The sequence below is a fragment of the Phyllostomus hastatus genome, unplaced genomic scaffold (assembly GCF_019186645.2).
Source record: "Phyllostomus hastatus isolate PE091 unplaced genomic scaffold, TTU_PhHast_1.1 phas_contig_113, whole genome shotgun sequence".
In the NCBI taxonomy this organism is placed as follows: Eukaryota; Metazoa; Chordata; class Mammalia; order Chiroptera; family Phyllostomidae; genus Phyllostomus; species Phyllostomus hastatus.
The window spans coordinates 4,024,510-4,042,620 of record NW_025333530.1 but is presented as its reverse complement, the minus strand read 5'-3'; the positions used below and the strand labels follow the sequence as shown (position 1 = coordinate 4,042,620).

Sequence of the window (18,111 nt, the reverse complement as noted above, 5' to 3'; positions counted from 1 at the left end):
TTTCAGAAATGGGGAAATAATGAAATATATTCATATATTCTATTTGTATAACCTGGAAACAAATGAAAATAGTACTTATAAGGATAAGAAAGGGGCAGGGTGGATGAAGCTGAAAGGATTAAAGGTGAGAGAAGACTTCTCTTTTCATACCTTTGCAACTGTTGGATTTTTGATACATGCAAACTTATTACCTAGTCAAAATTTAGCAAATTTAAACGCCTATTTTATGTGCTATATTCTTCATTAACTCAGTGTTTTCTTCTCAATACCACTTTTCTTCTTAAGAGTACTTTTATACCAGAAATAAGCCCAATGGTTAAAGATAAAGAAAAAAATACTTTTGTTGATCACAAGAAACATCTAACTGCAGTTAACATTAATGAATTCTTTAAAAAAAAAAAGAAACAAAAAAACAGTGAGGCTAAATCAGAGGTTGTCAATCTATGGTCATTAGACCAATCCCAGACACAGACTGTTTTCTATAGCTTGTGAGCTAAGAATAGGGTTTCAGATTAAAAGGGTGCTAAAGAAAATATAAAGAATATGTGACAGAGACCTTTTGTGGCCCATAGAGTTTCAAATGTTTAATATCTTGTCCTTTAGAGAAGACACTTGCTGACCCCCTGGTCTGAATAATGGCATCATTTTTATGCTCTTGTTGAAACAGTAGAAGTATAAACTAGTGACCTTATATGTGCAGATGGTCAATTTCCTCTTCCTGGTCTCAGTGTTTCTCTGCAGTAGTGTGTTACACATCTGGAACACCTGCTGCATGACAGCATCTTGTCTCAGGTCATCTCGGCCCTTCAGGAAAATCAAAACATGAATAACTAAGCATAGTTCATTTTCTTATTATAAAACCATACCAAAGGTCATCTGAGGACAGTGAAGAACAATCAGAAATCAGTATCAGTGCCTCTCTTAACAGTCTTAAAGATTTAAGACCTAAGGCAATTCCTTCATTCAGAATAAAGTATAACACACTGGGTAGGCAGAGCAATTCAGAAGGAAGTTCCCCCTAGCTGCTTTTGTAATTAGACTAACTGGAATTCCTCCACCCGAGGGCAAGCTGCAAAATACTTGGGTGGGACAACACAGTTATTTCCCCACTACTCCTCAGGAAGGCCCAGAGAGCTTCTGAGCAAAGTAAGGGAGGAATGCTGTCCATTTCTGGTACATTTGATGGCACTCAGTATAGTGCTAGACTCAGGATATTGAAGCAAGGAACTTCAATTTGAACTATTCAAGAAAATAAATAACAACCCCCAAAATATCTTTTCTATACCAAATAAGCTGATTATTAACCTCATCAAGTATGTATATATTAAAAGTATTCTTTAGTTGCAGGAGACAAAACAGACTGTTCTGCTGCTGCTGGACAGCGACTATAGCAACCTGGTTGCCAGGGAATGCGTTCTAACATTTAGGTAACAGCTAGAACTCAGCAGCCAAGGGGGAAATGAAGGCAGCACCCTTGCCACTGCAATCCTTCAAAGAACTTAATACAGGAGGCTAAGAGCAAAGGAAGACATGTCTCACCCCTGACCCAGTAGTCCTGAGCCTGGTTCATTAAGGCTGCCAGGAATTCCAAAAAACATAAGTAAACTATGACAGTGTGGGGAGTGGGGTATCCCTTGAAAATCCATGTGTATCATCCCCGCTAGCTGGGAAGAGGAAACCCTTGAGACTGTGTGTAGGGAGAAGGGGAGGGGGTCCACAGTGCCCAAAGAAAAAGCCCATAAACAACTTTAGTTAACTGCCTGCCTCCTGTCATGTACAAAATGAGCAAATAGAGTCTGAAGCAAGATAAGGATTCAGGTTAACAGACCCCCCACCCATACATATGTTTGGGTAGTCATGTCTCTCCAGGAAAGTGGGCACCACCTTTACCCGTCAATCAGTATGTAACTCCCTTACCTCCACACCACTAACTATGTATAAGTAAGTCTTTAGAACAAAGGACTCTCTTTTTTCTCTTGGCTCATAGCTCTCTTGCCACACTGGGGGTCCCTGAACACTCTGCCTCTGGCCTGAGGGCCTCTAGACACCCCTTTTGAACCACCTGGCCTCTGGCCACCCTTGCTCTAGCCACCAGTGCTTTTACTCTCCCATTCACTAATAAACTTTCCTTGCATGCTAATAGGCTCGCTGACATGTAATTCTTTACTGCATCAGTGAGAAGAACCAGAGTTTCTCCAGCAACACTTTTACTTCAGTGAATTGTTATAATATGATCTTTCAGAGACAACACAAAAAAAGGAGAAAAGCATTCTGCTTCTAGAAAATAATCTATTTCTATTCTATAAGTTTTCCTTACCTATAATTTTTTAGAATAAAAATAAAGACAAAAAGCAGGAAGAAAAAATCAGTTTTTCTTTGTCTTTTTTCATTAACTTTTAAAGAACCACATCATAGAAGGAAAGTCTGACCTTGACAAGCTGTCTCCTTTCCTTGCCATCAGAGCCCACACAATCGATTATTTTTGGTAAGTTTATACCTCCTGCTAAATGAAATTCTGCTTTAAATGACTGTATAGTCACCAGATTTCCATATACTCCTGTGGGGTCCACCTAATAAAAAATATAAATATGGTAATAGGTCAGATATACTATTTGCATCTATATAAAAATGAACTGTGATTAATAATTTTAATATTAAACAGGAATAAATGACAATGTGCTGTTGGTTAAGAACCGGAGCTACAACTTTAACTTTCTGTTAAATGACAGAAAATAACTGACATTGAAAAGGTTTTAAAAAGTGACACAGGTATTACTACCTCTCTAAATATCTCTTAATAAAAGTAGGTTATACAAACTTAGAATAGTGTCACTGAAAAACTATTAGAAAACCAATGATCATGTCTGAACACTCATTTGTATATGTTAAGTCATCTGAGAAATAATAAACTCCTAACAAAAACATAAAAAAGTAATTTTAGAAAAGTGTTTTCTAAGTTATAACCACTAATTATGGCATTTTCAGGAAATATTCAGCTAAATAATATTGCTGGAATAATAGCTGGAAAGATATTAGTTAATCCACATAATACAGCTATACTTCAAATCAAATAACTACATGCACTAACACTAAACTGCAAACTCAAAGAAGAGATTTACAATTAGTTAAAATATCATTTTCTAAACTATAACCTTTATTATTACATATATTCCTGACCACAGGGTACTTGTAGTAATAAAAGATCATCATGACACTGTTAAAGTATCATGTACATTACAATTAAATTTACACTGTAATACATACTGCATTACTTAATACTGTGATATATCACAGTCAGCATACTCTAATGCATCCAGAACTTTTTAAACCAATAACACAATTAGGAACTTTCTTGCCAAGTTGAAAATTAATCTTGGCATAAGCACATGGACTCTTTCCTTCTTCTGGACAGTGAAGACAACAGTCTACAGACCTTCTTCATAGGAAAGATGGAGGCATAAAACTGAAGGCAAAAGAAAGGAAAGCAGGAGAGGCCTTTAAGTAGTTTGAGGCTTGGGCAAAGGGAGTCTAATAGTGAAAAAAACTATAGTTTGAAACAGATGAAATTGCCAATATTTAAAATATTTAACCAATTTTGACCTACAAAAAAAGGCAATTTAAGTTTACTAAATATATCAAAACAGTCCTAGCTGGTATGGCTCAGTAGATTGAGTGCTGGCCTGTGAACCACAGGGTCACTGGTTCTATTCCCAGACAGGGCACATGCCTCGGCTGTGGGCCAGGTCTGCAGTTAGGGGCATCAGAAATACACTGATGTTTCTTTCCCTCTCTTTCTCCCTCCCTTCCCCTCTGTCCAAAAATAAATAAATAAAATCTTAAAAATAAAAAATAAAAATAAAGATATCAAAACAGTTAATAGTAAATTACCTTAACCTCCACAGTAGGAACAACAACCTCTTCTAAATTCTTAAGTTTAGTAATTGGCTGGTCTGCTGGAATTTTTATGCCTTCTGTATTTAAAATAAAAGGTGTTAGTGACAACCAAAAATTGAGGAACAGCACTGAAGATAAAGCACCATGTAGCAGATGCCAAAGGCCCAACCTGTGGCTGATCCCTGGTTTAGGCCCTGATTTAGAAATGGAGACCCAGGGGCTTGGGACACGGTGCAGCTCAGGGTCAGAGCATGCAATGGGCAACACAGCTTACAATACATTTGCAGGTTACCTGGCGCTGGTTATTAGACCACATTCCATCTGAGGGGGTAGACTGAGCACCTTAAGATAATTACATGCTTTTTTAAAGAAACTAAGATAATTACATAGTATACCCCTGCCATATTATTATTAAAACTGACTAAAGGGCATGACGATATTTTTTGTTTGCTAAGAAGAACACAATGAGAAGTCTCATTCTTATTTCAAAGTATTAAGAATTTAAATATGAAGCTATAATTCTGAACAGAAAAAGGAGTATCATTATTAAAGAAAGTATGGGGAGGGAGATACTTATAAAATAATGCATATAACCAGAAATTATAGCAACTTATAATCATTTGAACAGATACAACAAGAAGAGTGATGGGTTACATGCAAGGCACTCCATAAAGGAAATGGAGGCCTTTTGACTTTTAACTCCCACAACACAGTAACTAACACCATTTTAAAAAACCTCTGATCCTAAAGACTCTCAGTTATTTAATTAAAGAACTTGCTTCTACACAATCCTCTGCAACAGAAGATTACCCACAGAAATCAAATAATTCAGTGAGTCATATATTATCAGTCCAACCAAAAGGTATTAAATGAGCCCTGGCTGGTATGGTTCAGTAGACTGAGTGCTGGCCTGTAAACCAAAGGGTCGCTGATTCTCTTCCCAGTCAGGGCACATGCCTGGGTTGTGGGCCAGGTTCCTGGTGGACAGCGTGCAAGAGGCAACCACACATTGATGTTTCTTACCCTCCCTTTCTCCCTCCTTTCCCTTCTGTCTAAAAATAAATAAATACAATCTTAAAAAAAAAAAAAGATATGAAGTGAAAAAGTGCAGGGTGTTGAAGCTATTAGATAAAAATTATGTCGGATCACCTGTAAACTGTAATCATCAATATGTTCATATCACAAATACAGAGAATAACATAGCAAAAAGCAAACAGTCATTCTTATAAACACATACTTCTCTGATTCTTCCACTGAGTGGCATCAAAGTTTGCTAACAAAATATAAGCATCACAAAGTGTCTCAACACTTCTGACCATCTGAGGTCTCCTGCTTCTGATAGTACAGATTATTTTGTTTGCAGCCTTGATTCGATCCTATTAATAAAGAAAAACAATGCATAAGAAAATACCTGACACTTCAACTTTTCAGTTATAATAACAAAAGAAAAAAAGAGTGTATGCACACATGTAGACAAGGAAAGGACTATAATCCCTCAATCCAAACCAAACAATCTCCACAGGGATGAAATGCATAAAAGGTACAATAATCTCAAGAGTAAATGGCATGGGATCCTTTGAAATTGTATTTTTCATTGTTCATTGCTGTGACAAAAATTTTTTTAATATTGTTGGTACTTTCTGTGCTTTCAGAAATATTCAGAAATTTTGAACCACTTTTAGGTTGCACCCTAATCACTAAGAATTTACAAACTGAATATAGTCACAATACACATTCTTAGAAGCCCTGAGACTTAGGAAAATAGTATTTCAAAAAACATGAATATCATAATTCAAAAAGTTATGTATGTTTAATCCAAATACCTCATCAAGCTGAGAGCTTTGTTTAGGTGCATTTTTAGTTATTCTACTCCTTACTGCTGCCTCTGGTTTGGTCAAAGATTCATCTTTGTTTGCATTTGCTAAGGCCAGTATAATAAACAAAGTATGATGGGGATGATCCATTGAAATTCTAGAGATGAGCTGCCAGAAAATGAAGAGCCATTAGTTTTATCCAAACAAACAAAATAGTATGAAATCCACAACACTTTTCATTTTGCTTAACATTAAGATATATTACTAGATACCACAGTGGGTGAGATGTATTTATGTGTATGAGAGACAGATATACATGAGTATGAGAGAAAGAAATTGAGTAATTTGTGTGCAGTGAGAGGAGACAAAAGGAAATCTTCCTTCCTGCCCTTACATATCATAAGAAAAGTGACTAAGATGTTTTTTTTTTGTATCTCCAAAAAAAATCAGCTGCAGAATGGAACAGTAGTATATATTTGAAATGGCATATAACGATATAAAAGAACTGCAATTCTTGTTTTGATATTCAGGTTTACTTACATTATTGAGGACTTCATGAAATCCCAGGCCTCCCAACATCTTGGTCCCCATTCTAGCAGCCAATTGGTACATAAGAGGCAAAAATTTATATGATGGAATCTTCATTCCGTCTCTCTATTAAAAAAAATACAAAATTAAGAAACAACACATTTCAAATAGTCTCACACCTAAGCAACAAAATTATCCTAAGGTAATGCTCTTCAACTAGCACAACCACCTGGTGCTTGTTAATAACATTTTACTAAGTATACTTTTTCCTGATTCATCAGTAAGTCATAGTATTTGATCCTAAATTAAACTGTACCGAGAACTGAAATACTTGGCACTACTTATAATCCAGTGACTTCCCAGGGGGAAGAATATGGGTCCTCAGACCATGGTGATCCTGACTCCTGAAGAAGTGTATTAAAATTAAATACATTTTTTATGTTAAAAGTAACAGGATTGTGAAATAGTAGCAGAGATTCATTGTACCTACTATGAATTTTATCAATCTTTTCATCCAGAAGAACTATTTTACTTTTAAGCTTCAAATTCATTGTCATATATATAATTAAAATAACTTTAATACTAGGTATCAATAAAATTTAACATTTTAAAATAAAAATCAACAAAATACTGCTGTCTTGATGCTTTTGTAAATACATATATTGTTTGCATTTACAAAAGTAATTCAATGTAAAAATCCCAGAAAAGCGTAAACCAACGGGAACAAACTCATCCGTATTAATTTTGAACTGCTTTCTGAATACCCCAATTTAGCATTCTGGGTACTTTCCTATGGTAATCGTGAAGAAACAGGACTAACCTAAATTCTCCCATGTCCATATAAAACTGCATCATCAGAGCTAACTAAGAATACATGTGTATTCTTAATTACTCGTATTCACATGTAACTTGAACCTATGTGTACTATGAGCACTGAACCAAGTACTAGGGATACAAAGAAGTACATAACCCATGACACTGATGGGCTTAATTATAAGTTTTTATAGCACAGGGTGGAATACTAGGTAGAAAAGACAACTTGCCTTCATCATTCCATTGACTTCAGAAACTCCAGAATTTTCAAGCCAGAGGGAACAAAGACGAAATATCCACATATCATGCCCTTCTCCACTTAACAGGCAACTGATGTAATTTTCAACTGCTTTACATAAGAAACGTTTACGATCCTCTTTCAGGGCACGGAGCGCACATTCATCCAGCTCCAACTCTCGCTGAACCTTTACTGCATATCTTGCATTGATAATTAAAGCACAACACAAAAGCCATCAAGTTTTATAGAACTATAAAATCGTATAATATACAATACAAATGAAAAATCAGAAAAAGGAAAATTCTAAGGATTATAAATGGAACAAACTTATCTTTTTTAAAAATTTACTTTTTGCCTTAAAATAAGTTTGTGCAATTCAAAAGCTATCCTAGGCAACCAAAGACAAAGTAGGCTCTACCTAAGGTATTTAGTTAACCTTATTCTCTACTTACACTAAAATATACAGACCAAAAGTAGGCCTAAGTAAAATGTTTAAATATATCAAAAAAGGTAACCAAAAAGCTAACAGTGAGCTCAGAACCAGAGTACAAGTTCATGATCTGTGCTCTGTGTATCTGTGTGTGTATGTGTGTGTGTGAGAGAGGAGGGAACCTCTTCAAAAACAGAATTTATAAAAAACTATGTATTTATTCTTACATGTTTAAACTTCAGTCACCTTCAAAGTACTTTCCATCTGATGCAATACAACTATTGAGAGTTTTTTTCCACTGCTCAAAATAGTTTTGGAACTCATAAGATTTGAAGCTTCTTAGTGCTTCTGCCATTTTTTGTTTCACTCTTCCACATTAGCAAACCATTTCCCTCTGAGGACTTTTTTCATCCGGGGAAACAAAAAGTTGCTCAGAAAGATTGGGTGAATAGGTAGGATGGGACATGGGAGTCATGCTGTTTTTGGTAAAAAAGTGGACACTAAGCATGGTATGGGCAGATGTACTCGTATATCACCCATCATGAAATGGGCAAACATGTTGAAAGAGTCTTCAAAAAAGAAAACTCACTGAAGCTGAATACAGCCTCTCACAATACCAGCTAATACACTGATGGGTTCCTAGAATACTCACCTAGTAGAGAAAGACTATACTACAAAGAGCCTGTCCTCCAGAAGATAATTCTGGTTTTGGGTCCCCACTCATACACAGTCACTGTGTATCTGTGCATCTTGTCACATGTATACACCTAGTTAATTACCTGTTGGTCTGAATTTTATGTTCCCTAAGAAGGCCCACTTCTTCTTTGGCCCTTTTCAGGAGAGCTTGTTTGTTTTCAAATTCTGATGATTTCATGTAGTTTTCAATTCTCTGGTACTGAGTATCTGAGAACCGTGCTAAGGAGAGAAATGCTTTCATTTTTCCATTTCTGAGCTCATCGTTTTCTCCATCATAATTTCCAGCAACTTCCACTGCCTTCAAGAAAACACAATCCATTTCTATATATTTACAGGTACTAAAAGCATCTAAAGAATCACTCAGGTCAAAGAATCCCTGCACTAATGTTTAATTTATTTATCAGCTAAAGTATACGAAGTACAGTATTTTCTTGACTTTTCAAAACAACTGATAATGACAGCTAATATTTGTAAAGAACTGTGCAAAAACAAAGAGCTCCATAAAATTTAATCATCACTGTGCTTTTCATGTTACACTTATTTAGTGAGGTAACTATTTCCAAAATAGTTAAAATAAAGAAATAGCTGGAGTACTGAAATCCTAGTACTACTTGTTGGGTGGTCGGACTACAAATAAATAGCAAAGGCTGACTTGCACATTCCTTAATCAGCTAGTTTTATTGATAAATAAATGGAGACATGATCAGAAACAATTTGTTGGAAGAGTAGTTGTGGTGGGGTGTAAATGAAAGACACATTAGAGATTACTTTTAAAATACACTCCTGCTTTAGTAACATTCTGTTTCATTCTGCCGTAAAGTTATATAGAGCTACAACAGTAATAAATACGGAAAAGTGAAATCATACTTTATTTGCTTCTGAAATAAATTTAATCTTGACGAAAAAGATCAAGTATACTCATGCTAAACAACTGTCTTAGGGCTGCTATAAAGTCTTACCTTTTCTAGGTAGGTCTGCATGATGACGGCAGGGTTTTCTAAGCAGGTTTCTGCTAACCAGTTGCCACAAACCCTCAGACATTCGGTGTATATAAGCTTTAGTTTGGGGTCATGCTGTGTATGAAAAACAAAATCTTAAAATGTAACTTGTTATCAGAACTATACAAAAATATCTTCCACTCAGAAGAAGCAGGTTAACAATGTTTTTCTTTACCTGCTTTTACCATACAACTATTTTAATAATTCAAGTGCATAAGTCTATGAAATAATCATCCTCTACTGTTCATAATTATCAGTATTATTATTATTAGAACAACTCACTTATTGAGTACTTTTATATGCCAGGAACTTTCTAAGGGCTTTCTGTACATTATTGCATTTAATCCTATGCAATGAGTATTATTATCCATAATTTGCAGAGTACAAAGTAAAATTGAGGTACAAAGAGTGTAGTAACTCCAGCGCCAATATTGTTAAGCAATATTTAAACATCATATAATATTGGCCCCTAGTGCTTTGGTATAATAACGAAATCTCTAACAGTGAAAGATGTCATACAACTGCCCAATACCAGAAGTATAGTTAAGTTGATATTCACTAATCAGGTGTATGTGAGGATACCACTGTGCCTAAAGCTTTTAAATTTCATGAGACCTACTATACAAATGCCTCTACTTTTGTCCACTGTGTGCTAGAAATAAAGCTGGAGAAGCAGCCAAGTTCTCAGTAAGTAATAGGTAATGTTAGATAAAATATCAGACATTATATTTTAGAAGTATTTAGATTGACAAGCCAATTATGCCAACCTGATTTTTTAAAACTTTTGTCCTCTCATGCATTTTCCCTTATTCCAAATAAGGGAATGCATTTATAGTAGCTATTTCATGTTTGTTTCCCACCTACTCTTCTGGAATTCTGTAGAAAGTTTTTAAGAAAGGCATTGGAATAAATCAAATAATTCTATTACAAGATGGATTGACAGAATTGTTGAAAATGGAAAAAATGAATACTTTCTAAATCCTTTTACAAATATTAATTTTTCAGACTCCTTAACAGCTTTTTTTAAAAAACATTTTTTTATTGTTGTTCAAGTACAGTTGTCTCCACCGCCCCCACCTCCATTCCCCCGACCCCAGCCATTCCCAGCTCCCACCCTTGACCCTACCCCTCTTTGGTTTTGTCCATGTGTCCTTCATACATGTTCCTGAAAACCCTTCCCCATTTCCCTCCTCATTATCCTCTCCTACCCCCACGCTGCTTCTTACAGTTTCTTATTCATGAATCAGTAATTTCAAGGCCTTAATAGAATTATGAACTTATTAAAAACATATAAAGCACAGAATGTTTTTTTAAAACAGTAAAATACTAATTTAGCCAATAAAAAAGTGAACCTCTGAACAGTTGGCATCCAATTTCTTGATCATGTGCTTGAGAATAGTCAGGGCAAGACTATGTTCCTTTTTTGCCCAAAATACTTGCGCTTCCTCCAGCTGCCACTCAGAAACTCCACAACTAGGTGAATTATACTGTTTAATTTTAAATATTGCCCTTTCAGGAAGCTGAAATGAAAATAACATATAAAAGTAAAAATTTTTACTATTGGTACTATTACCACTACTTCTACCACTACTAGTACTAACAGCAGTAACTACCATTCACTGAGGACTAGACAACTGAACAGAATTATCTTACGTATATCTTTTCCTGTCTTCCTTAGCCCCCACTGTTTTTCTGCCTCTTTTTCTTATATCAGTATATATGTGTATGTATATGAGTATGAATATACATAGTATGTAAAATCACTGAATTGTTATCAATATATTAGGCATCTTCTCATATCATAAACAGAAAATTTGGACTTAGAGAAGGGTAAGTACCTTGTCCAGGCTTAAACTCAGGTCTAATTCTAAATTCTAATTCTAAAAATGGGAAAGCTTAGCTTAAGCAATTATGCCATGCAGTATTCTAATAGCAATCACTGTCTCGCAGTGACATTGCCTTTTTACTCATCCTTTCTATCTTCGAGGTAATAAAGAGAAGGTCAAGAGGTGAGATGACATAGATTCATGTCTTATTACCTGGGTGTTCTTGAAAGTTCGGGCTAGTATGGAGAGTTCTACAAGGTGCTTGGTGAGAATGTCCCGAAAACATTCGTTTTGGGAGCTCTCCATTTCCTTTTCCATCAAGAGCTCCAAAACGACTGTGCGTAGAGCCATGATAGGCTCCTGAAAACTAAAATCACTGTCTTTGAGAAGCTGGGAGTGTTTCTGCCACTTTATGTACACTTCAGAGGGTTGCTTATCCATAACTGATCTGAAAGCAAAATCACAGAATTCAGGTAAACAAGAAAAGTGGAAACAAATTGCTATTAGGCAGATTCTAAATTTAAGATAGAATATAAAGGTGTTCTTATGGTAACAAGACTGGAACTTCTAAATAATCCAAAATAAGGATCAAATTTAGAAAACTACAAAACTGCCTGAATTTGAAGAGTCAGAAGAGAGGCCACAGACAATGAACATTTTAAAAGATTTCTTAAAAATCTTTCATAAAAAGCAGCATTTCTAAATATACTGTCTTCTAAAATGAGAACATACTCATCAGGCCTGTCACACCAGACACCTAGACCTCTCATCCTGCTTCAGTGCTCCTTGTAGTAAAAGAGGACGTGTCCGCAAGGGGATGCAATCAACCCACTAATCACCCACAGTACCCGGCAGGCAGAGGGATGACTCCACGCAACTGCAGCTGTTAAAGAACTCACAATCCAGGGAAGGAAATGATGGCAAATGTTTCATACACCAACACTATTTATTAAAGGAAGAGAAAATGCATGTTGTACAATTACTTTACATGAATAGTGCACTTCCCAGGTGTCTAAACTAGGTGACACTGTCTAACCCTTTGGGACTCCTGTATTGAGAGAAATTAAGATGAAGCAGGGAGATAAAGAAGACGACAAGGTGCTGACTAGTAAATGAAAGCTCTTTACTGCCTGGTAAAGAAGGACACAGTGACACCAATTCATAGGGCCAAAACGAATTCCTCCTAAAATGATCCTAGAGCAGGAGGTATCAAATTTTTTAATCTCAGGAACTCTTTTACATTCTTACAAATTATTGAAGACCCTAATGAGCTTCTCTTTATTGAATTATATCTACTGATATTTACTATATGAGAAACTAAAACTGATAAAATAGCAAATATACATTAATTTATTTAAATAACAATAAATCTACTATATACGCTAAATAACATTAAAAATAACCACAGTTCTCAAAACAAAATTTAGTGAGAAAATGGTATTGAGTTGTATTCTGCAAATCTCTTTGATGTCTGGGTTAATAGAGATAACTGAATTCTCTTCTCTGCTTCTCCATTTGGTTTGCTGTGATACGATGTTTTGGTTGAAGTGTATGAAGAAAATCTAAGCCCTGGCTGGCGTAGCTCAGTGGATTGAGCGCGGGCTGGGAACCAAAGTGTCCCAGGTTCAATTCCCAGCCAGGGTACATTCCTGGGTTGCAGGCCATAACCCCCAGCAACCGCACATTGATGTTTCTCTCTCTCTCTCTCTCTCTCTCTCTCTCTCTCTCTCTCTCTCTCTCTCTCTCCCTCTCTCCCTCTCCCCCCACCCTTCCCTCCCTAAAAATAAATAAATAAAATCTAAAAAAAAAAAAAAAAGAAAAGAAAAGAAAATCTACCCTCATACAGGTATGCAGCTGAAAAAGTGAGGAATATGTTATTAGTCTTCGCAGGTAACTGGGAATATATTTTTCCGATACCTCAAAAACTTCACTGTACCACATGAGCGAATGAGAGCAAAACAAAGAAATAACATCTTATCATAAGTATAAAGATAGTTTTGCGTCATGGACCCTCTGAGTCAGCTCATCCAACTTTCCCTCTCTCTCACCTCCTTGTAATTCCCTATCAGAGAAAGAGCCAGTATTACTCTTCAGAGGTTTCTTAAGGTATCCTATCCTGTGTTTAAGACAGGATAAGACAGTTTTCATATAGAGGAAAAGTTCCTAGAATATTGTCAATAAGAACTACCAATATACTTATTTATGAAAGCAGAAAGCAGTTTTGTTCCTTTACTCTCTAGATAATGCAATTTTGAAAAACCGTATTATTTCCTGACTCTAAAATTTCCTCCTTGTACTCACAAAGCATATTCAAAGAAAGCGTTAGTTTAACATAAAATTATACCCTCTTTCCTTCCTCTTATAATAATAGTGACTCAGAATGACAGAGCTTTAAGGGCCCCTAGAGGCCATCAAATGTAAGTCCCTCATTTTAGAAATGAGGAAGTGAGGCCCCCTTCCCAAATAAGTGACTTTCTCAGGGTTAAAGAATCCAAACTGAGATCTGTAGCATCCAGAAGAGCTGCTTTAGCTCATTTGTCAATATTCTGGATCACTTACATCTCACCAAAATAAGAACCAGTCTCCTCTACACACCTACTCCGAACTCACTGACAGTCACTGAATAAAGAAAACTGAATGTTTAGTATGAATGAGTCAACAGGAAAATGCACTGGGCATACAATAATAAACAAGAGAATGGGCCCACCTTTAGGGAGCCTCTAGTATAGCACGGCAGAGTCTCTATAAAATGGCACTAATGCCAATGCAGTGCTAGGATTGAGTATTGTATGCTACAGCAAAAAATAGGAGGAAACACTTTTATCTTGGGTAGAAAAAGGAAAACAGCTCTTGCTGGTGTGGCTCAGCTGGCTAAATCATCATCCTCTAAAGAGGTTGCAGTTTCAATCCCCAGTCATGGCACATGCCTGGATTGCAGGCCCAGTTCCCGTTAGGGCACATATGAGAGGCAACTGATCGATATTTCCGCCCCTCACCCCCTTCCCTGCTCTAAAACAACAATAAGCATGTCCTTGGTAAGGGATTAAAAAAAAGGAAAAGAAAAACACCTGAAACTAAATTTTAAAGCTTAAATTTTTACATTCATTATTTTTGAAAATGTTTAATACGGCCACAGTTCATTAAACTAGTCAACTTTTATATCTTGATAGAACAAATCTACTGGTCTCTATTTTGATTTTTAAAGTCACTGCTGGTAACAGAGAAACCACAACCGAGGATGACAAAGCCATATGAATCACATACCTTGAGAAAAGCTCCCCGATGTTTTCAAGCTCTCCGATGGCCTGCAATCTGCTCAGTGTGGGGTACAGTGAATACACAGACTCGAGGCTGCCCTTACACAGCTCTTCCACTTCTTTTACTCTAGTGACGAAAGAAACAAGACAACTGGAAAACTGAGGCGAGGTTTTCAGGGAAGCCAAAGTTCAAATCTATTGTCAAAGAGCTCTGATCATAGGCTCTGATTCTGATCTAACAATACTGATATTCTCATCCCCAGTACCATGCAGTGAAAACAAAGTCTCAGGTCTGACAGGCCTGGATCTGAAGTCAGTTCTGCCCCTTATGGCTGCAAAACTTTGGGCATGTTACTGGTTTCCTGTGAATCTAAGCTCTTCCCTTCCAGATTTACCTTGGTGATTAGAGAATACGTATGAAAGTACGAAAGAGCCTAAGAGGGAAGGACATAATAAGCACTTAAATGGTAACAAAATTACTTCTGTAACAAAATACAGGATTTAGTAGGTAACTGGCTACTGCTAAACATATATAAGTGCTTTCTGGTGCAATGTCTCATTTATGTCCCATAACAAGCCTATGAGTATTGACCATTAGTTACCACTTTATATTAAAAACACTAATACTAAAAGAGATAAATTCCATACAATTACTAAAGAACGTAAGATTAATATTTTTAGTGTACTGGTCCAGAAAAAAAACAGAGTGGCAATCAACAAAACTTTTGTGAGAGTTCAGTGTAAATAACTGACCTGGAGTAGTAAAGAAAGTGGTTTTTTAAAGGAAAAAATGTATCTGAACCACATGAACAAATATAAATGCATTACATAAGAAAAAATAATGTAACTATGTAGCATATGAGTATACTCCAACATCTAAAACAAAAACATTGTAATATATATACACACACACACATATACATATTTGACATATATACATTACAAAATTCTCTAACACTTAACATTTAAAAACAAGAATACTTTTTCAAGACAGAAAATAATTAAGATAACACATCCACAATTCTTATAAAAACCTGTTGCAGAAGATAAAACTCGTCTGAGCACTCACCTCTCAGATAAGCAAAAGCTATGAAAATGTTAAATACTGGATACTGCATCCCCCATTTGCATTGAGTTTCAACACTAATTTGTATGAATTTTTGTTACACAGGGAATTGTTTTGAGAGGAGGGCGAGATGACAAGGAAACACCCTGACAATAGCCACCAAGTCCTTATCCCACTTCACCAGTGCAAATTCACATACTGAAATAATTTGTCAAGTTTTCGAAAAGAAGTCATGACAGTAAATGTTAAAACACAATGTCTTTTTTTAAGAGTACCTGGCATATTTGACACTTTCATAAAATGTGGCGAATTCCCTGTCTCTTAGAGACTGCAAAGCATTGTACAGTGATGCGTGGTAACTGGTTCCTTCAATTCCTTTGCTGTGAGATAATTTTAAAAATAAAACAAAAAAAAATCTTAAAATATGCATGTATAAATAACTTCACCAAGAAACATTTTCAAACTACAATTAAGATTCCTCCATTTTAAAAAATGCATTTTTAGAAATTTCAGTAAGAAATACAAAGAATTAGATCATTTAAATCTTCACACACACACACAAAAAAATTCTGACATATTGTGCCTGTTTCTAATTTTGCTATAGTCTCACTTATTTATTCAATAAACATCTCATATGTGCCAGGGACTAACTAGGCACCTGTTTCTAGATGCAGACAAGTCAGATCAGGTCCCCATTCTCATGCAGCTTATGTTCTGGTCTGGAGAAGATGGACAACGGATAAGAAAAATATCAGGCAGTGACATTGAACATGAAGAGACTTAAAACAGAATAACAAAATACAATGACTACTTTAGAATGGGTAGTCAGGAAAGGTCTCTCTGAGATGTGACATTATTAAATTAGAATCTGAATGACAAGAAGCCACACATAGCAACGGGGGATAAAAAAGACGTGCTAGGCATTTAGGTAGAAACAGCTTGGCCTGATGAAATAACAGAGAGGGCTGATGCGGCTGAAATAGAGTAGGCGAAGGAAAGAAGTGTTTATGGTGATTTATATACAGAGGCAGGCAGGAACAAGCTCACAGACTAAAATATTTAAAAAACAGGAAAACTAATTGTATAGAAATCTGTCTGAAATTTGAAAGACACTCCAATTAACAAAAATGTTTTAACTATGAAAGCAATTAAACATATAGTTAATATAATTTTTTTTTGGTGTTCACATCTTCAAAAGACTTTTAACAAAAATACAAACCCTTTAAAATCTTTAAGTGTTTGGCTTTTCATCCAGAAAACATGGTGATCTGATTTTTAGGTTATAAATGTTATCTTTCTGTGTTAGTAATTTAGCAGCATTATTTGATAAAAAGGAATATTTCATGAATAAAATTAAAGTCTTTTTTGTACCATTAAGCCAATAAAAGTTCTAACCAAAATGTTGCAACAGGGAGTGGTAAGGGAAATGCCTCCATTTTCTTTAAATTTATAAATATTGCAGGAACAAGTATAAAGGACACATGGACAAAAACAAGGATGGGATGGGAGTAAAAGGCAGAAAACTGTACTTGAACAACAATTAAAATAAAATAATAAAAATAAATAAATAAATAAATATAAGTGAGAAGATTCCAGTGAGAAAATATGTTTTATATTTCTCTTTTCAATTACACTTGGTGGGTATAGAATTCCCCTAATGTAAGAGAGTAAATTCAAGCCTAGGTACATTAACTGCTTACTGCTATCTTATTTAAGCATTTTGGCACATCTATAGCTTGCAATATCTCAAAAACATACAAACAAACATCCTGTTACATTCATAGAGCAATATTTTAAAAGTGTATTGCTTATAATCAGAGAAATGATGATTAAAAATGTCATAGTTCTTCTTACTTAACAGAAATGCAATGGTCCCATTGCATATTCCTCCATGCTGCCTGGTAATGAAGTTCCTGTAGTTCAGCACACCATTCTTTATTTTCATGATCTAATCCTCTTAAATAGACAGAAAGAATATGGCAGAGTCCCAGATTCTGCAATGCCTGAGCAGGAGTTAAAAAAAAAAATGTAAGGCCCTGGCTGGTGTAGCTCAGTGGATAGATCTCGGGCTGCGAACCAAAGGGTCGCCAGTTCGATTCCCAATCAGGGCACATGCCTGGGTTGCAGGTCAGGTCCCCATTGGGGGCCACATGGGAGGCAACCACACATTAATGTTTCTCTCTCCGTCCCTTTCCCCTCTCTAAAAATAAATAAAATCTTTTAAAAAAAGTAATAAAGAAAAGTAATCAAAGATAACAGTAGAGATACAAAAATAACAAACATGAAAAGTAACTTATTAAAAACTTTAGTAGTACAGAATATATCACTAAAATTTCCAAAATATTGATTGCTGTGTTCCCCCAAAACATTAAGAGAAAGCTCAAAGGACTGTAACATTTGATGGAAGAACAGTTAAAATACATTAGCCAGTAACAGAAATGATGTCTTCTGTGCCCAATTGTGATGCAAACTATAAGAAACCGTTTACATGAGATTATCCAGGTGAAGGACTTACTCACTACCTGGCACACGGTATACAGTCAAGAAATGT

General features: G+C 35.7%; 1 protein-coding gene across 3 annotated transcripts in view; it reads right to left on the bottom strand.

Moving 5' to 3' along the window:
* ATM (ATM serine/threonine kinase) overlaps nt 1-18,111 on the bottom strand; it is a 162,209-nt gene that overhangs the window by 26,668 nt on the left and 117,430 nt on the right. For all 3 annotated transcript variants that reach the window (XM_045837996.1, XM_045838016.1, XM_045838005.1), the window contains 14 exons: nt 17,415-17,563; nt 15,836-15,940; nt 14,502-14,621; nt 11,451-11,685; nt 10,764-10,931; nt 9,373-9,486; nt 8,497-8,711; nt 7,280-7,487; nt 6,249-6,362; nt 5,718-5,876; nt 5,132-5,270; nt 3,889-3,971; nt 2,430-2,570; nt 688-804 (listed from right to left, as the gene is read on the bottom strand). In XM_045837996.1, the coding sequence (XP_045693952.1) occupies nt 688-804; nt 2,430-2,570; nt 3,889-3,971; nt 5,132-5,270; nt 5,718-5,876; nt 6,249-6,362; nt 7,280-7,487; nt 8,497-8,711; nt 9,373-9,486; nt 10,764-10,931; nt 11,451-11,685; nt 14,502-14,621; nt 15,836-15,940; nt 17,415-17,563 (2,067 nt within the window). The remainder of the gene's footprint in view (nt 1-687; nt 805-2,429; nt 2,571-3,888; nt 3,972-5,131; nt 5,271-5,717; nt 5,877-6,248; nt 6,363-7,279; nt 7,488-8,496; nt 8,712-9,372; nt 9,487-10,763; nt 10,932-11,450; nt 11,686-14,501; nt 14,622-15,835; nt 15,941-17,414; nt 17,564-18,111) is intronic.